The sequence below is a fragment of the Sceloporus occidentalis genome, unplaced genomic scaffold (assembly GCF_023333645.1).
Source record: "Sceloporus occidentalis isolate IW3139 unplaced genomic scaffold, rSceOcc1.0.p SCAF_221, whole genome shotgun sequence".
Classification (NCBI taxonomy): Eukaryota; Metazoa; Chordata; class Lepidosauria; order Squamata; family Phrynosomatidae; genus Sceloporus; species Sceloporus occidentalis.
In genome coordinates this window covers 1,156,234-1,177,542 of record NW_028317201.1, presented here as the reverse complement: position 1 = coordinate 1,177,542, position 21,309 = coordinate 1,156,234, and the positions used below count along the sequence as shown (strand labels likewise).

The window sequence follows — 21,309 nt, the reverse complement described above, 5'->3', positions numbered from 1 at the left end:
CTTCCCAAGTTAGTAGAAAGGTGACCCACATACGGAGATAGAAGAAACGGTATGACCCAGAGCTCAGACAACCCGCTGGGGCAGGAGTTATAAGCGTTGGAAAGGTGAAAGCAGCTGCACAGTTGGTAAAAATACTCATTTAGACATTATTCTTACTAACCATCTTTTGAGTCAAAATGAAACCTTCAGTATAAATATACAACAGCCTTGTTGTGATTCTCAGTCGCTTCAATGTGCTTGGGTCTAGCCACACACCTTATATGAAAAGCTATAGGAATCTCTATAGAACTCGGCCACGACGTCTCTCCACGGTGCGTCACAATGGACAATCTAGACCAGGTCTCCTCTTCAAACCCAGTGATTTGATTTAGAGGTGTTCGTCTGCTGAATAACTTGAGTATGAGTAGAAAGAGCTACCTGTATTATATGAATGTGAAGTATCTGATCTGGTGAGTAACCCCGTTCTTCGAACTCCATGCCATTGATGTTATAACAACCCAAGTAGCGAGTGTCTCTTTATGAGAGTCCCAGCACTGAAGGGTTTTTCTTTCCCGGCCACTTGAGATCTCATCACCTCGGAATCTTTCCAAAGAACGACAACCTTCAAACCGCCTTCTTCTTGCAGGAGTGTTTTATTTGCCTTAGAGCTCTCCTGCCTAAACTCTTACCGCTTCCCCGGCGAGAGGAACACACCGGAGAGCAGCCCTCATTAAAAGTCAGAAGCTTCGCTTTACTCGAAATACGATGGAGAAAAAAAGAGGAGGGAGAGGAGACAAAGAGAAAAGAGTTTTCAGGAGGAAAGGAAGATCTCTCAAGATTTGTGTCCTTAATGTCTGGGTGAACTTGTCGTTATGTTGTATCAGGTCATATCCTTTAGTAGAAAATATAACATAGCATGTCCTGTGCCATATACCTACATGTGGAGCAATCCACCTTTGGTTTCCATGGTGACTGCTCCATGTTTTTAACTGTTATAGAATGGGTGTCTTAACGCAATCACATTTGCGATCCAGCACCTAGAGTAACGGAGACCATGTATTACCGGTCATAAGCCAACCAGATGAGAAGCTTAAATCCCTCTAGTCTGGCAGAGGATGATGGGAGTTATCCAGAGTCGGCGTATGAATGGGTCTGGGATTTGCAGACCTTTTCAATTCCAGCGCTGATGCGGTTAAGCCAGCTTGCGTTGGACGAGGCTGAATGAATGATGTTTGAACCGAGGATCTGCGCGACAATCACATTAATAAGAAATAACTTCATTAATTGGGATGTCAGGACTCTGACAGAGTGACTCAGGAACACATGGGACTATTTATTTTTACACATTAGGGAGAACGTGAAAAATCTTTAACTCTATAAGGGATGGATGCAGTCAATGTCAATCATTGGCTGGTACGGAGGTTTATAATATGTGGTCAAAGTGGGACTTTACACAATATGCAGCCAATAGTAGCCCCCTGGAGTAACTTAACCAGATACCCCTGTGAACAAATAGAATGCCCCCTACAGGGCAGGTATGAGTCTAGTGCATACCCTCAAAGTGCATTATGTTATACACACTCCCGGAAAGGGCAAACCTAGACCCCAGTGCCCTTTCCCTTCTTCCCATTATCTACACCATTGACCCCAGTTCTGACCTGCGAGTACCTTCTGTAGAGTTCTTTAATATGGTTTAATACGGAGAATATTCCCTATTATGTAGCCAAGTCCTTCACGATGATAAATGTTCTGTTTAGTGTTCAGAAACAAGTCGATTTCCATTCCCTGCAACTACATCAACACAAGCTGCTGCCGAATTAACTGCGGATTTACGTAGTCTTCGAAGATCTGACAGAAATTGACTAATCTGCATAATCTCCTACCCAAAGAAAATTCCATCAGATCCTCTTTCTCCTTCCAACGGTTGCTGACCCAAAACTGACATCCAACCAGTGGTTCCTAGACGTCTCATTCTCGCCATTACGCAACATCTTCCTGACCTTTCATCACGAGGATTATCCGGACAAGCCCAGGGCAGTTATAATTAGGCAAGGCAGACATTTACCTAAATGGCAAAAAACTAAAAAAAAACAACCCAAAAGCATAATATTAGGTCTCTAAAACTCTGCAGATTTTTCAAGTCCTAAACATGAACGCATAATCTGAGGTTTTCTTCTTCAGACGCTTTAATATCCACTTGATGTGTAGCAACCCAGAGACGTAATGGGCTATTTATCTTGAAAATACCAAATGACTTCCATTTTCATTTACTAAACACTAGTCGCTATTAATCACAATATTTGTACTACATGGAAAAATAAAATAATGATGTATAAGCAAGACAAAAACACGGCTACTAACTACTGGCATATAGCAAGGTAAGTACGTGGAACGGCGGCTCGGTTATAAACGATACGAACAATGGAACTAATTATCAAGACGAGAGCGGATGCAATGCTTGGCGAAATTTGCATTGGTTTGCAGCGGGAACGGAATGATAAATTGTATCCTTTTTTTTTATTCTACATACTGATCTTAGAATTAGATTTACAGTAGTGGATAAGTAATTCCTGGATTCATCTTTGATCAGAACACAATAAAGTTAGTGTTCTTAGACCTAAAAGATATTAACGCCAGTTTAATTAACTTTTTAATCTTAGATTTTTAGGTAATCTTGCCCTTGGACCCCAGTGGATTGACAGACGAAGATGATTCCTTTCGCCTGTCTATAGTGGTTACGATGGTGGCAGAGCGTCTGATTAATGGATGTTATTAGCATGCAAATTTCTAAGATACCTACATTGACACGGTCACAGGGTATACGTGGCTAAGGAGTTTATTTAATCATTCCAGCTGCTTAAGCCTCAGTCGGGGAGCTGCAGTTCAGCAGAAGGAGCGATGGGAATGAAATATGGACCTCATTTCTATGTATCTTCTGGGATGGGCAACCTCTGGTGTTCATGCGACTGTTCATTACATGACATCGTATTTAACCAGCCTTGCATTGTTGGGTAGAGCAACTGGCAGAAGCAGGCAGTTCAATCTTAGTGGTGCAGTAAGATTATGGCATACCCAGGTATATCGAGAGGGTGGTAGATAAATGGAGCAGCCTATCATCAGAAGTTGTAGAAGCTAATACAAGGAGAGGATGTAAACATGTATGGGATAGGCATACGGCTCCTGAATCTAAGATGAGACCAACGACTGATTAAGGTTTGAGTCTTTACAGCAGGAAAAATGGACAGACTAGACGGACCATCACATTCTACGCTTCTATGTTCTCTGGGCCTCATATCTCTGAGAATGGTCATCCTTATGGTTCAATGGAGACCTCTCCAGCAACTTCACCTGCATGCACACTCCTAAAAATATAAGAGGGAACCTTCTACCCGTTAAGCACTTAAAGCAGCTGTCTAGGTCACCTATTTACATTGGACCAGCAGAATCTTTAAGTACGTATGTGCGAAACATGGAATGGTGCTGTGCATGACGGAAAGAAGAGCACTAGTGATACATTGTTGTTTGTTCATAGCCTAGACTGATGTAATTTATATAAAAACATTAACATTTGGGTCACGTTGGCATTTAAAGGGACAGTTGAGCACATTTTTCAGAGATCTCACTCTCCCTGGAGTATTAGCTGGTATTACAAAGTTTTCTAAGGCTCGTTGGCATAAATAATTTGATGATAAAAATGCTCAAAGCGATCATCACTTTATTAACAGGCTATTATACTTTAAGTGCCAAACTGAAGGCCAAGGTACGATTAAAACGAGAAACCAGTTTTCATTCCATGATAAGCCCTTTCATTCTGATTGGTCCATTTACCTATAATCTGATCCCGAAGCAAACTACAGGGCTCCAATATATATGTTAATGCATACAAAATAATACGAATCACTTGTGAAGGTTTTATAACTTTTTTTTTTCATAATATATAATAATAATAATGCAATGAGGGTCCCATATAAATAGCAATTCTGATGCAAAATGGTATACCCATGAAATGTCCTCTTGGATCAGTGAAATCTAAGGGGATTAACTTTAAGGCAAGAATTTAGTACATACCCAGCAGATACCAAAAAACACCCATCTAAGGCATAAATATTGGGGGTTCCGTCAAACGATATGGCCATATATTGCTTACCCCCCCCCCAAGCAATTTGGGCTACTGCCCCAAACAGGGATTGTAATTGAGGCCCAGGGATCATTGGAGGTATTGAACTACCTAGAAGGTGCAATGGAGATATGGGCTGGACTGGCTAAAATGTCTTTAATTTGGGGATCGCCTTATGGAGTACTAACTTGGATCTACTGCTACTTTTGTCATAAGCAGTGCTGGTTTTAAGCTGCCACAAGAAAATTGGATGGATTATCACCAACACATTCTAAATTGAACTCTCTTCTTTCCTCAAACAAAGGGAGAGATAGACATGTTGGTTGTGAGATTACATCTGTTTGCTCAGCGCTCAGTTTCTAATTCCAGACGTCTCCGGTGGATTCACTGCAGCCTATTTCCCATGCTTTCTGGCAATGCAAGCCTGACACCAAAGCATCCGGAACACTGAGGTTTCCTCTCAGGTAATGGACTTTGATGGCTGGGGAAACACTGTTGAAGCATGGAGTTGAGTGGAGACGGAGTGGGAATGCCAATGAGCATGGAATCCCTTCATGTTCTCCATGTTCTCTGCAGAAGAGCTCTGCGGAGAAGAGCTAATACCCAGACACCGCATGTTTTATTAACGATGGGTTTGGAAAGTTAATTTGCATTAAAACAGGATAAAAGAATAATTTTGTTGTGCATTACAAAAGCAATCTGTTTAAAAGAAAATACCTGGGTAATTTATTCATATCACTGGAGAGCCTCTCTTTCTTATTTAGTATAAACTTTTGCATCTTCGTGAAGAAAGGTATTGAAGGGTAGCTGGAAAGAAAAGCACATATGAGACATCAGATATTTTTCCAGATTAGATGCTGGGCGCCCAGAAGGTGCCATTTTTGGGGGGCTAACTAAGAAAAAAGAATCTGCATCTAATCCGGTTTTAATTTACTCCAATCAGATGTACAACCAAGATATGCAAGAATGTTTAAATTTCTCACAGTAAGGGCAGTTAAGTTGTGAAATACTTAATAAATGTGTATTGATTAGCCAATCCGCTGTCGAGTTGTGTGTGTTTGAGAGCGTGTCTGTGTACCGGGGAAGTTCCTATGGCAGGCTATATGGAGCTCTCGCTCTTCTGCCTAAGTAACTATGCATGGGGGTTTCTTTTGAGAGAGAGAATGTGGACAGGGAGGGTGGAAGATACAGAGAAAGAGGGCAGAACATAGGCAGGGAGAAAGCAGAAGATAGGCAGAGAGAGGGCAGAAGATGGGCAGAGAGAGGGCAGAAGATGGGCAGAGAGAGGGCAGAAGATGGGCAGTGAGAGGGCAGAAGATGGGCAGGGAGAGGGTAGAAGGTAGGCAGAGAGAGGGAAGAAGGTAGGCAGAGAGAGGGCAGAAGATAGGTAGAGAGAGGGAAGAAGATAGGTAGAGAGAGAGGGCAGAAGACAGACAGAGAGAGGGCAGAATATAGGTAGGCAGAGAGCATAGCATAGGTACGGAGAGGGCAGAACATAGGCAGGGAGAGGGCATGGTCATGTGTCGCTCCTCTGCTCGGAGAAGGAAGAAACTGATCCTAAAACCTGGGAAAGCAGCGCCAAATCCGATGAGTTTCCAGGTATACCGATAGCGGAGTCATAGACATCGAGATGAGCAAACCCCTGGATCTGATCTGACCAAAATAAGTGTGAAAAGCCCATGGGGGCGAATAAATTTCCATATAACTGCACAATATGCGTTTTCATATTGAGAAAGCTGTTCATTATGTTTTTAGAGGTATATGCAGAAAAGCATTTTAACTCATATAGATGCATATTGTTTGTTAGATTTAAATTGAGTCCTTAGTCGACGTTGATACCCTTTATCAAGCCAACAGAGACAGTTATAGACCTTGGAGGTCTCTTTGTCAAATCCTTTTATCTGACACTCTATCTTCTATCCAATAAATGGATATTATTGAGACACATTCCGAGACAGAAGTGGTTAAAACTCTAATAAGTCTTGTGTTGGCGTGAAGAAAAACATATCTCCTTTGTGCATGATATGCTGATGCCACTTCTGTCTTTCCAAGGCCGTGCTAATAACTTTCTTATAATATGTTACATAAATCGATTGTATAACCGAGACTTGGGATTATTTCCTACCTGGAGAGCTCCCTGTCCAAACACTAAGGTCCCCGGATGTTGAACGTCTAGCTTTTCATCTTATGTAATGTATGATCTCATCTTTAGGATGAAAACCCTGGAACAATCGGGAGCCAGTGGGGAGCTTGTAGTTAAGAGACCTGTCAAGAATCTGCTTTTTTTCCCATTTACACTTGGCTTGACTAGTAGAAGACATATAGATATAATGATTGCGCAACTAAAGGGAAGGATAGCAAAAGAAAAAAAGCCAGGAGGATGCTTCTTAAAGCTGATCGGTTAAATCGAACCAAATCATACATTTCAGAATTCTATACGTTAAATAAACACATGTAATGCTGCCTACATTTTGATAATATATTACATACACGAAAGCTCGAAGGTTTGGGGTCACTGAGCTGTTTTCATGGAAAACAAGGACATTTCTGGCTGTAACATAATTGCAAAAAGGTTTTCTAACCATCAATTAGCCTTTTAAACTTAAACTTGGATCAGCGAACACAACGTGCCATTGGAACACAGGAGTGATGGGAGTGATAAAGGAGAGATGGGAGTGATGGGAGTGATAAAGGGCCTCTGTACGCCTATGAAGATATTCCATTAAAAATCAGCCTTTTCCAGCTACAACATTAACTCCGTTTGTGCTAGGTTTCTGATCCACTTCATGTTATTTTAATGGACAAAATGTGCCTTTCTTTCAAAAACAAGGACATTTCTAAGTGACCCTAAACTTTTGGGTATATTTATATAATGGCAGCACCCATCTGTTCTCGGTCTGCAGGATTATTCCCCCATCCATCCCCATCCATCCCATTTTGTTTCAGGCAGACTTTGTAAAAGTGGGATTAGGGGAAAGGAAAGAACTCCAGGACAAGAGATTGATTTATTAGTGCTGGTCCTGCCACAAGCTGCAGCCGTTTATGAGGTTAAATATTTTATTTAAGTTAAATGTCACCAAGATTAACAGTTCCGGGAAAACACGGGTCATATATTCTCTACAATACATTTTATTCTTAGAGTGGTTCGGTCGCTTATATGCAACTTGATCTTATTCAGCTAAAGTCAAATAATTATCAGCTGGGCTTAAGTTTCAAATACCATTCCCACTTAGTGATAATATAGGTAAAATTTCAGGAAAAAATATGGAATATCTTTAAATGGCACAGTTTTTGGCAGTGTGGTTAATACTGTATACGTAATAGTTATTTTGCAAGATCTGTTAAATGATAAAATGTTATAAAACCTACGGTGGTGTAAAAGTCTCATTCTGGAGATTTTAGATCCAGTCTGTTATGCAAACATGATATATAAAACCTAAACTGTTGAAGCAGCCCACAAAGTCATTAAATAGTGTCATGGAATCACCTGTCAATGACTTTGTACCTCTATAAACAGCCTCCCACAGATGTGAGGGTGGCAGGCGTAAAAGCTCTTTGTGTAATGTTCCAGTTCCCGTGAACCTCTTGAGATCGCAGTCTAAGTGTCCACTTGTGCGTCATATTGAGCCAGATTTACAGGGCACGCGGTCCTGGGGGATCTTTAGGAACCAGGCTAGATGAGCTCTATGCTGTTTCAGATGCAGCTGCGATTTGGCACAGAAACTCCCTGGATCGGATGTCTGCCTGTAATAGTGTAATGGGAAAGAAACAAAACATTAATTCATTACAATACAGCAGTCTAAAGAAACGGTACAGAGACATGGTTACAAAGTATAAAACCTAGTGTCATGACTGTCAACTGTGAAATATATAAAGGGCATGACACGCATATTGAAGATTAAAATAAAAGACAGGGAACCATATATGTGTGTACCTTGGAATTAGGAATGTGTATACGTAAGTGACATCTTTTCTACATTGGACTAAGAAAAATGTACTGACTAACGAGTTAGCGTCTGTCATTGGATTAACAAAGATTTTATGCATAATGTCTTCTCTGGAGGAGCCCTGAGCCACTACAGCCCCCCATATATGTACTCTATCCATGTTCCTCAGGACTTTGGACTGCGGAGTGGAGAGCCCCCCTGTGAAGAGTGAGTAGACCTTTTGAACATGGAGGGCACCATAATGGACTGTGATGGGATGAGCCCAAAAATCTCCAATGGTGACGATTGGTACATTAATCATCTAAAACTTGTGAACTGATGAAGCATTGATGTAGTACAGTGCGGTTTAACTGATGGGTATTTACTGAAGACCTAAAGTAAACCACCAGATAACACAAAGGTGTCTGATGTGTTCCTCATTTTGGAAGTCCATGTACTTTGACCCTATGGTCAGCCTGACAATTCCACAAAAAGATTTGGGTTGCCTACAGGAGTTTGCTTGGCCCTGCCAAATACTAGTGAGTTTACCGTAGGAAGTTTGAGAGGGGCAACCAAAACCACAGTTCACTTAGGATAACTGATAATCCACGGGTTAGAAGTTACCATTTTTGTCCCCAAATATGGTAGCTGATGGCTAGGATTTGTTCTGTAGGGTAAGCTGTGCCTACTACTGAATGTTTACCCATTATGGCTACAGCAGCACTTATCCTGTAGGGTCATGATTGATTCTTTTACAGACAGTAAAGCATTCTGATTTATTGATTTTTCACTAATTGATGGGTTACAACAGATTACAATTTTGTTAACTGACAATCGTCAGTTAAATGGACTCTGTTACCACTGACAGCCCTCTTGGTCTTTACCTATACACAGCGCAAGCCCAATTCCAAGCAAATGTATAGAACAAGAGAAAAATGAATAGTTACCTCCTCCTTTTTTCTGCTATCGAACAAATATGCTAATTCAAGCTACACTGCAGTAGTTCATTTGCATATGGCGACACATGCTGATGTCCGAGAGGATATTGAACAAACTATCACTTTATTTATGTATTTGTTTTCATTTTTGCCAAAGCAATATAGAGAATATTTATGTTCTACTGCCATCCTGTAAACACTTTTCAGATGGTAGAGTTTCTTAAAGAAACTGGAAGACAAGGAACATCTTTAAAATGTCATTGTGCTGCGGTAACAGCAGAATTTATGAGGCTGCAACCCACAAGAGCTGCGTTGAACTGAAGGATTTCACAGGCAAGAACTCCATTACCTTATGGGCATTGATGGTGTATGACAAAGTCCACAAGATATCAAAGTCTTTCCTCTGAAGCTTCTAGAGTCAGAACCCCCGAGATAAAGGACTTTGCATCAGTACAGCTGCTTATACTTTGAAGCAGGCCGCCTGTCGCTGTTCATTAAGTATTAAGTCAGTCCACATCACACTGCTTTAGCATCACAAGATGTGCATCTTAATTTAGTCTATACAAGGGACAAAGATTGGAATGGGGCCAGGAAGAAATGTAAAGGAGGGAACTGAGATAAAAAGACCAAAAAAAGACAGCTAGGTACAGAATAGAATAGCAACAATCATTGTACAGCTTGCTTGGTCAAGAGGGAAACCAAGATGTCCCACTTTTATCTAGATACATTGGTGGTGTCACCTGTACAGACACCTATGGAATGGATGGTCCTCCAAGTAAGAATGCCTCTTGATGTAGAGGAACCCCATGGACCAGGTGGGCCCTATACTGCCCAGCTCAATAAGCACTGCGTTCCTGCTATACAGTGCAGACAACATATAAATGACAATATGTAGTGAATGGGGGCCCCTTGCCACCAGTCAAATGTCCATTTTGCCCATTGTCAACGTGCCCCTGGTCACAGTTATTTGGCTCCTGCACACATACATAAACGTGTATGGGGCAAACTACTACAATGTGTCCATACATAGTGAACGCAGGAATATGGGCTCTCTATACTGTTCTTGTATGGGGCACCAGCATTTGGGGCAGGTTTATGATGGCAGAAGGATGGCCAAGCTGGCCTGTCATACTGAAAATGTTCGTCTCCCTCCAGTCGCCCAGTGCCCGGCTCGGTGCCCCGTGTAACCCAAGCGCAGAACATGATGTAGAAAGCGGATAATGTAGGAGCCGAGCGAGCTGCGGTGCTGCCCTCCCTCCTCAAATCCTCTCTTCTTACGCTGCTGCAGGTTCAGGCTGGCTGCAGCTCCATGTGATGGGCATTTCCACACAATACGCACTACGATATTTTAATTGCCTCCCCAAGGAGCCGTGTCACGTTCCACCGGGATAGTGGCAGCAGGCGGTGGGACCAGGGGATTTTATTTCCGCACCCTCGTTCGAGGGCTCTGTCTGCCAGGTGACACATCGTTCACCTACAGAGACTCAGCTGGGGCGAGGGGAGAGCAACACCGCAGTGCCGGATAACACCATTCCTGACGCACTGGCAATAACCCTTTAATGAACCCGGCAGTATCACTGACAGCTATATCTACACCCAGATTCGTGAGATATCAGCCAGGTGGCAGGCACTTAGAACAGGCACGACGCTTTGTGGCGATTTCCAGGAACCTGGTATTAAGGCATATAAAGCTTAGAATTATTTCGGCACCTGCGACAATACGCCCCAAAGAGTTCTTTAGCAAAATGCAGTACAGCTCTTGTCCTAGACTGAAAGCTCCATCGAGCAAGGCTCTTTAAACCATCTACTTGGTACACTTCGCTTCCGCTGGCACCGTAAAATAAACAATGATTATACATTAATAAAATATCCTTCAACGACCAAATGTTTACTTTAAGAATAATTGGTAAAATAAATAAATAAATAAAGTGCGGTGGGTTAGTTTTGTGAGCGATTACCCTGTGTACAATAATAACCCACAATAAAATCACTCAGCTGAAAATCCAGAGACCCTTATCCATCTTTCATTTTACCCTCTGTGATAGACAGTGATGTGGTGCGGGGGAGGACTGAAAACTCCATTTATTAGGTTAACATGACAAAAAAAAACCCCTCAATTCTTTAGTTCCTCTGCAGACGCTTTGTGCGAGAGTGCCCTCTACTGGCAGGTGCTTGGTGTTGCTGCGAGTGCCCTGCACACTTCTATGATCTCACTGACTTCCCGGGATGTTTTGGAAGCGATTCCATCCTTGTGGGGTTGCAAATGGACAGTGATCTCAACCTATTATTTCCATTTCATTTGGCGTGGACCACGCTGAGGGTTTAATTCAGAGCTGTCGTGTGAAACTGGCACCATGAGTAATGCGACGGCCGAGTCCAACGATGAGGTGCTTCCAAACAGACAAGGAAAGGGAGGTTTAGAGATGACATAATCTCATAATCAGATAGATAGCGCCGTCTTGCCCATAAAAGGGTACTCTGGTTTGAAGTATTTTCAAATATTTGCTAATAGAAGATATAATCAAATCTGATTTGTTTTTATTTTATCGAGAAATCACGAGCCGACTTAACTCCGGCAGAGCTTGCTAATGTGAGCGGAAGCTCGGCTCTCTAAATGCATGAATACTTTATACATTGCACTCTTCTCTGCCCTTCTCCTATCCATCCTGCACTCTTTCGGTGTCCTGTTCTATTCCCTCTTCCAGCTCGCCCCTGAACACTGCATTCATCTTGCACTGACTGTGTATTTTCATATGCCTCCTGCCCTTCCTCAATACCCATCTGTCCCCCAGACCCATTATATACCTGCTTGTTGCCCTCTTCTCTCCCTCGTCCATCTCCTCTCTGCCTTTCTCTGTTCTTCATCCACACTACAGTACGTGTCCTCCTTCCCTCACCCATGCTATACTCGATTTCTTCTCTCTACCTCATCCACCCTACCCCTTGCCTCTGCCCTTCTTTCTCCCTCAACCAGCCTACACCAGAGAGAGTGAAGTAACGTTTATCACGGTCAGTTCCTTTCTCGTTCTTTTTGACAGAATAGTCCGGATGTGCACCCCTTAGGCAGATTACACACATCTTATTATATATAAGGATTTTAGGCATCAAAGTGAAGAATTAATCTCCCGTAATCCCAGCAGGATTGCTTCTATTTTGAACTTGCAATTGACAATTGCATATCCCCATGTGCCATTGGTGACTTCAAAGGGACCCTTTGGTTCAATAACCACTTCTTAATCATCTCCAAAAAAAACGTGCCACTGAAAGACTGCACAGAAGAATCAAAGAAGCGATCCAGCAAGGGATTAAATGTGCCTTCTTTTGTAGAATGGTCGGTTTCCAAATACCCCGACCAATAAAGCCCACATTCTTAATTTAACAAGTACAAGAAGTTTCTTTAGTATACAAGGACCAACAGCAGTTCCATGCATCATACAATAAAGATCCCAAGTAGCCCCTAGGCATAATCAGCCACTATTATTATGTCTGCAGGCAAAATTAGTCAGTTGTGAATGTTCGGTGACATAATATGTCATTTATACTGAAGCCCAACATTTCAATTTCAGATTGATTTCATTATTATGAGAGGCATCCGGACCCCCTTAACAGACATGGCCTTAATGCTCCTGCAGTCTGGGTTATTGTGAAAGGCAGTAAGACGATGTTTGTCTTACTCTGCCCCCTGGTGGACATTCCTTGTTTCTGCTCCTGAAGGCTACCTTGGTTTTTTTTACAAATCAGCCTTATATCGATTTCATTGAGATAGTAATTGTAATATTATAGGCATTATGAGTGCGGACTGGCAGAATGAAAGCACAGTATAGTCAATGAGTTAAAGAAGGCCATTGGGCTTTATTGGTTCTGATATATAACACAGCCTTACAATACTTCTGCTGTGACCTAGCCTTTTTTTGGAGTTGTGGAGAGGGTGCGCTAAAAACCCAGAAAGGGTTAAGCCCAACTCAGCTGGACGTATGATGGAAAGCAGCCGTAAGTCATGGAGTAAGTAGCTTACGGCAAACAAGATTTCTCTGTTGCATAACGTGTCGGAACGTAAGCAACATAATGAATAACGCAAGCACTGCGGTAAGCGAAGATGCATGAGCCCCATGTCCTGTGCCTTTGCATTGGCCAAAACCCAGACGTATGCAGCTCACACGCATGTAATCGATGCAGGCACCATCTCAAAGCCTACTCTGGGGAGTTGAGGAAGAGAATGCAAACACTTTGCATCGGCAAACAATCATATCTTTTTAGGCAATTAGACATGCCCCCCCAGCCTTGCACATGTAATTATGTTTGTAAGTAGTTACAGAAATGCCTTCCTTCCCAACATTTCGCCTTTTGAGGGTCTTCAAGGCAAATTGGATTTAAAACTCAAATTTACACCCCAAGACAAACGTTTCTTATGAAGTACCGGGGTGGCTACTGGTTTAAGGGGCTCTGTTTCTAACATAAACTTTAGGCTTAAATATATACATATATAAGGACCTCAAGGCATATTGTTCATGTTTTAGTGCCATCCGTACGCCATAGAACTTTTGAACTTGTCCCAAGTATACAGACTAATACATACAATATGTTCAGCTGGTTGACTGTCTAACAGTACATGTAGATGTCATGTTTGCGTAGGTCTCTCCTCCTTGTCTTCTAAGAGACCACACCACTTACCTCTTGAGCGTCATAATTGCATTGATGGCCTGTCACAGTCAAGATTAAAAGAGTGCAGTTTGATAACCCACCTGTCTTATTGGCTCGGGAACCCTGTACTTGCAGCAGGAGTGGACCAGCTTTACCGCAGACCCGAGGCTTATCTTGTGGCCAACTGAGACATAGATGGGCTTGGAGCTCTTGTTGGAACTTTTCAAAGCCTGTAGTGGGGAAGAAATAAAAAACTGATGGATCACATGAGATATGGATATTTGGTCTTTGTCTTAAGCCCTCACTAAACAAGCATCAAACTCCTCCAACACACATTGGAACTATAAGTAACTCACTGGACAGCGTTTAATTTTGAAAAAATATAAAAAAATGTAATATTTAAAATTAAAAATAACATATACAAATAAAAATACACAAAAATTCTGCAATGGGGGATATAAAAATAATAAAGAAAAAAATATGTATAAAGAGATCAACACATATATAGAAAAAAACACCTTAGGTGTCCTGTGATGTTGGCCTGGCCAGGAAAAAAAAACTCTCTGTGAGTACTCTCTATTTAGATTTCTACATATAGATTTTATAGCCCTCATTGCTGAGTTTTCTTTTGAACATACGGTATATCGTGTCATTTTATTTATATATATTTGTTTTTTGTAAGTTTTTTTGTTATTTTATTCAAAATGAAGAGCTGTCCAATTTATTTATTTAGCTCTATATACGGGTTGGTAAATACCACTATTTGGTTGGTGGTTCAATGGTGCTTTAAATTTAATTGATAATGCAAATATTTTTTATTTGACACAGTGGTTGTAGAAATGTTTGTAGATTTACACATTGGACCTTTGTAGTTTCCGTTACCCAGACCATGATTTGGATCTGAGCTCCCTAGCTATAGTAGTACCTAAGTATCGAAAAGTTCATTTATATATTATAGAGTGAAAAGTCTGCGCAGCGTTTACTTACAGTACCCAGGACAATGCCAGAGCTGCCTGTCAGGTTGAAAAAATCTCCTCCGCTGTTTAGCTGCCGTATCTGGAAGAAAAGACAAAATAAAAAGAGTTCTTTCCCGGTATGCAATGGCCATTTCTCCAACTCATCAGTCCAATGGTGCCTGGTGGATATTAATGTTGTTGCCATAAGGTGAGGACTTTTTTTCCCCTGTTATTATATTTTTGGGTTCATTTTAGCTCAATTTGACTCATCTCTTTAAAAATGAACGAAAATATTGAAGCTCACCAGGCAAATAATCATTGAGGTAAAGAATCAGGATGCTTATTATTATTATTTATTGTTTTATATAGCGCCATCGATGCTTACTATTATTATTTTAAATATTATCTTTTATTTATATAGCCTCAACAATCTATGCAGCACTTAATACAATACACATATTCAAGGGGTATGACAAGACTAGAATTGACAGAGTAAGACAAAACGACACATTTAGTGGAGGGAGCCTGGCTCATAAGCTTCAATCTTGAGGCTTATTAAGAACGTATTGAAATTGGGATGGCTGTGAGAGTTACATACAGATATCTCTGCATACGTCCCACAGTACACCATGGTGAATATGCACAAAATTATATATATATATATATATATATAATAACACAGAAGTAAGACAAAAAATGTTTCAAAGGCTTAGTCTGCCTATAGCTTTTACTGTTCTTTTAATAGGGCTGAAGTTATTTGGACGCGTAACAAAATATACCATTGCCAGTAATATGCTAATAAGTGTTACTGTCAAATATACACTCTTTGTAAATGGATGAGAGCGATTGTAGAGGGAGAACGGAAAAAAAAAATCAGAATAAGAAAACAACTGAGTGAGATGTTCCCTTCCAATCAATCTGTTCTGGCTGTGGGATAGGAATCAATATGGTAGGAGACACTTCAAATGAATGGATAAATTACACCGTGCAACTCATCTCCTTATGGGAAAGAAAAGGAAACGTGCTGTACTTTGTCAGTAATTAGTGTCCTAATAAGATGGGACTGACCGTATTTACAGCTTTTGCCCGTAATCCTTTGTGTAGACGTTCCAGGCCTTCATCCTAGTCTATCACCCTGTAGCGTATTTGCCTTTACGAACCCAAAAGAAGGGTATACTCAACCAAGCTCAAAGAAGTGGCTTTGACCAATTATACGTTGGATAGGTTGCATGTCGATGGAAATAAAACTTTTTTTTTTAAAGAAAAACTCATTTTAAACAAGACTTAGAGGAATATATTTTTATAGGTCTCTCCAGGTACAGATGATGCCTGTTCAATCCTATTACAAAATAAGGGATTTCAGATTCTACGTACTGTCCATACCAAAAAAGAGCTACCAACAGCCAAAAGACTATAAACGATAAGAGGTTGGAACTCTTAGCATGCTTGGTCCTTACAGTATTAAGTTAGAAACACATCTTTTGTGTATAAGTGAACGTCCCGTTCTCAGTATTTGTACAAATGTTCTTTGCTGTTATGATATGCCTCCCCTTTTGCTTCATTTGGTTCGGGTAGCCTTTATAATTACAATATCTTCAACTCATAGCTCAAGGCTGTATGGGTGATAGTTCCCTCTAACATTAAAAGTAACAGTCCTGAGTGTTCTACTGAGCAAAAGAAAAGTTATGTCACTGATTTACCTGTTCTTTGTGTTCTTCATTATTCTCCAGACCATCCACTTGTAGTAGGTTCTTGGCAACCCCAATGCAAGGTAGCCCCGTGAGGACCCCGAGGTGGCACGCCACCCCAAATCCTGCAGAAGTTCAAGACAAATTAAGGAACAAATGTCACATTTCTAATTACTTCCAAACCTAATTATTATACCCCGTCAGCAATGTATTTATTATGTTTTTTTAATGGCATATGGGAGATAAGATCTGAATGCAGCATTACATTGTGAATTCTTTCATACAGTCAATCAGTTACTTAGTTACTATCAATGAGAGTTAAATTAAATAAAAGAAGAAACACAGAGGTTATGTGCCAGTTAAAATAATGTACCAGCTCCATGGAAAATTAAGATAAAACTAGAGCTGACTACAAACAAAAGGTTAGCTTAAGACATGCATCCACCAAGTTCAGCCTTTCCCATATCTCTTTATTTCTTGCTGTTGATCCAAAAGAAGGCAAACAAAATTCCTTCTTGACCCCAGAATGGCAGACAGATCTCTCCTTGGATCAAGAAGCTGTTTCCCCATAATTTAAAGATTATATCCCTGAATATTATGTTTTTGTGAAGTGAAGAGATGGAAGCTATTTACATATCAAGGACACAATTTGTATAACATTTTAGTATATCAAATATGCAATATCTTCACTGTTTATATAATTGTTCAAATAAAAACAAAAAAGCAGAGGTTTTGTAACAATTTAATAGAATAAATATTGTATTATTGATACGGACTGTCTAAGGGGTGAGCTCATCACAATGTCCCACGGATAAAACAGGTGACAAAAGACTGATATAAATGAATGAAATTGAGGAGTCACCTCTGTGATGCAGGATTCCATTGCCATCTACAAGGAGCACCTGCAAAAGACATACACATTAACAGACATAATATTCTGATGACTATGTGAATGATTTGTATAAGTGTACAAGGTCAATGTATCTACATAAAATAACCCCTATGCCATAATACCTATGTTTAACAAGATGAGGTGTAATAACTGGTTTTCACCACAAGGTGTCAGCACCTTCATAAGGACTGCTTCCCAAATTAAGGGTGTCATTCCACTTAAAACATTAAGTTCTCTACTATGTAATTGAAGTATGTTGTTTGATAGAATGACATGAAAACACAGCACAGATAATTTCTGTTTCATAGTAAAAATTAATATATTTTGAAAAAAACAAGAAACTGTTCCATTGCTTAGCCTAGATGAAAAGTTGGGTATTACTAAAATGTATTCAACGCTACATTGAAATAATTTTCTTAGACACTAAGAGACGTCGAAATGCATTTAAAATAATAGCGTCCCATAAAATAGTAAAGTAATGGGGATTAAGCTAACATATGGTGATTAAGTACCACGCAGTGAGTTTAGGGTTTGGTGTACCTGGGGCATCAAATTTGGATCCTTTTCCTGTAGCCTGTGAATTGCATCAGCCAAGGATGGCACCTCTCGGAAGGCCAGGAATCCCGCTACATAGGGAGCGCTGAGGGCCACCATATGGCAGTCTTCATAGATCACCTAATCAGGAATAAAGAGCATCATTAATGACACCCCCTAGACTTCCAATGGTGCTTTGTTACCATTCAACTGGTAAATTGCAAGAGTTTGGGTTGTTTGATAAAGTGCATGAAATGCATTACTACTAGAACATGTTTATCATTTAGAGATAGTTCTTATTAAGGGTGACCTTGTGTGCGATTGTGGTATCCTGAGATCAAAACAATGCCTTGGGTTAAACAATAAATATTTTGCAGCCAAGCAGTTATTGGTAACAAATGCCAGATGATACATTAGTATAGTTTAAAAAAAGGTAAATATTGCCTATAGATCATAAGCAGGCAATGGGTTTAGAATGAGCATAGGGAATCTAAGACAAAATCCTGGTGGTCTGGTATGGACCCTGAAGTATGTCACCTATATGAATCCAATCATGTGATGGCAAGAATGCTCAGGACAGTCTGTCCTATATAGGCAATTGTTTCCACCACTGGTAACAGAGAAGGTTGACACAGTTTTGGGGGAAATGTTGGCATAGCACTGGTAGGCACCAACATTGCTTATTGTGGACATTTACTGGGGTCTCTGGTGGATAATTTAATGATGTTCTATGGACCTTCACAAACCTTGCCACGGACACCGGTGTCCTTGCTACTGGGCATAAGAAATCTGAGGGTCTTTCAGATGCTGCACATCGTCTTTGCATTTCAAAAACCCTTAAAACACCACCTTTGTGCCAACCTTAGCTATAGAGAACATGTGCAGGAGCACAGCATCAGCTCAAGGGCTTCAAGTCGCCTTCCACCTTTGTCGAGATGGCGCTGGAAACATTACCTTCAGATCTGGATAGCTCAGGACTACGAGCGAAGCACAAGCAACTTTATCATCTTCTTTACAATAGGAAAGGTCTACGCCTCCAACTCTTTCCAGTCCCGAAAATTCAGGATGATCCTGCCATGCTTCGGTGTTGTAACTTAAAAGGTCTTCTTTCAGCAGGGCCTGCTCCCTGAACAAAACGGGGAACCGTATCAGACAAATATTGGGCTTTCTTTCTCTGTCAATAATTTATCTCATACCCCACAGTATACTCAACGAATGCAGAAATATTACTTCAGTAGATAGCATATCTGGAGCTATAGCCTACCAAATATTCAACAACAAAGTGTGATGCAATGATGGACAAGTCTTCTTGGTTGGCCGATCAACTTTATTACATGGGGAAGATGTTAAATTACATAAAATAGTTTTCTCATGAAAAAGTTCTACAAATTCGAGTTACAGAAACAAATTTAAAGAGGAAATACATATACGGAATGGCTCTTAGTGCTTGGTCCAGAGTCAAGATGATCTGATCAGGACATTCCTGATCTTTCTCGAGTGTTGGCTTCCCACAATATACAACGCATGGGAACGCAAAACTGTTTTGGCGTGATAGCTGTAGGACTGAGGTACAACATGGGCAAAGAGTGAAGTGACATTAGAGACAGCCCTCATAATAACGGTGGCGCCCCAACCAAGATGGCAGTATGTTACACCAAATCGGGGATCCCAGGTAAACGGGCTGGAACTTCATATTGAGCTTTAATTCTATCTGGACATCACAACTGGTGCCTTTCTTGCTGTTGTATCACGGCTAATATATTTCAATACAGATGGAAATTCAGAATATTTTACTTCATTATACCCATTTGGTTGCTACCATTAGCTAAACATCATTACAGATTTTATCATAGTCTATTATATAGTTAATAAGTTGAGATAAAAAAACCCAATGTATGGAAATCAATTAGATACATTCGCTTTGATTTTAATAAATAAATAAAACACTTGGTTTTATTCTCTTAAATCAGTGGTCTTGACCAAAAATACTATACATTTTCTAATTTTTATTGTAACTAGACAACTTGGGATATAATAGTTCCCCTTTCGAACTATTTACAAAACCACAGAAACATAAAAATATAGGGTCTGGCTAAGGGAAATACATCGGCTTCAAAAGCAAAATATTTTATGAAAGGATGAGTGGGGACGTCCTCATAGCAACTACAACTCCCGTCATCCCTCAGGTAGTGACGTAAACGCAATGGAACGTCCATTCAGGAAGCGTTTCCGTGGGCTGCTGTGTACCTCTTCTTTCGCGCGTTTTTCTTGAGGCGCGCACTTACCTCTCCCATTTACTGTACGTATCCGCCATATCGTCGCTGGGTTCATGCTCTTGTTTAGAGAGGACTTCGGGCCCCCCAGTAGGATCCATGGTGAGGCGCAAGACTGGCCCTTCTTCCGCTTTCCATTTAGCGACGTCATAGCTAAACAGTCGCCCGTCCCAGTCAGTTGTGTTGAGCAAGCTGGGGCGTAGTCATGTTACCATCATACTTATCACAGGAAGTGAATATACACTATCACATATACCGGTATATTATTACATTCCCCACACAGAATATTATATGATATATCAAAAATACATATTGGTAGGAGTCATATATATTTATATATATTTATATATCAGTTATAACTCTCTATATATATCATATATATCTATCTATATCAGAAATTTATATATCTATATCAAATATAAATTGCACCTGCCTATACTTAATTCATATATATATATATATGTATAGGCAGGTGTAATTTATATTTGATATAGATAGATATATATATATATGGCACCAATAAACCAAGGCTTATTTCTGTAGATATAAAATTAAGCGGGTGCCATAAACTTGCTTTATATAATTTATATAATATAATTGGCCAATTTGGAAATATTACATTTATTTTGAGGACGACCCTTTATTACACTTCACAGTTTAGAGGACTAAATGAACATACATAATGCTGTTTAAAATCATTTGTATATCGTGGGAGCAGCCGACTTTACTTGTCCGTGCGTTTGGATGATTGTTCTTCTAAATTAGGTTATTCCTGTTAATTAATGTCCCCCTTTGGCGGCTGCCTTCTTAAGGGTTGGAAGGAGAAGGCGAGATGACAAAAAAAATTGCACCTGTTCTCTCTCCGATCTAATATTCCATGAGGTAAAATAATTTACGCGAAAAGCCGAATAATACGCAAAAGGCCGAAGGAGACCGTTTTACACCAAAACTATTTGACACAAGCATTAATCATGCCGATAAAAATATCCTATATGGCCAAAAGCATGTGGTCATCTTCTGATGGACACCTCATTCCAACATTCCAAGTTGTCTTCTCAACTAGTCTTGGAAGGCTTTTCAACGGGGTGTTTGAACACTGCTAAGATCTGCAAGAGCATTATTTTATGGCATTTATCATTTTTTTATGGCAAGGAATTGTAAAAGTTTAATTATTATGGATTTGTTACGTATATTGACGCGAGTTGAACTTTTTTTGTATGGATCAGCAGAGATTTCGATACTTGATATTCCAGTAAAGCACCTGTTGTAGGTGCCATTTAATCAACTTAGCCGTGACTAGAAACCACTGTAAAAATTGTCCTGGGCCCCCCAGACACCATGCAAATCCACCCAGAGGTGGTGATG

The 21,309-nt window shown here is 40.3% G+C and overlaps 1 protein-coding gene across 1 annotated transcript; it reads right to left on the bottom strand.

Moving 5' to 3' along the window:
- Positions 1-7,780: 7,780 nt before the first annotated feature.
- LOC149277041 (endonuclease V-like) lies at positions 7,781-20,045 on the bottom strand. The gene is made up of 8 exons (XM_089503164.1): positions 19,957-20,045; positions 18,626-18,797; positions 17,678-17,812; positions 17,108-17,147; positions 16,258-16,370; positions 14,589-14,657; positions 13,703-13,831; positions 7,781-7,840 (listed from the first exon to the last, which is right to left on the bottom strand). Exons 1-8 carry the CDS (start codon positions 20,043-20,045, stop codon positions 7,781-7,783), a joined length of 807 nt encoding a protein of 268 aa, XP_089359290.1.
- Positions 20,046-21,309: the final 1,264 nt, after the last annotated feature.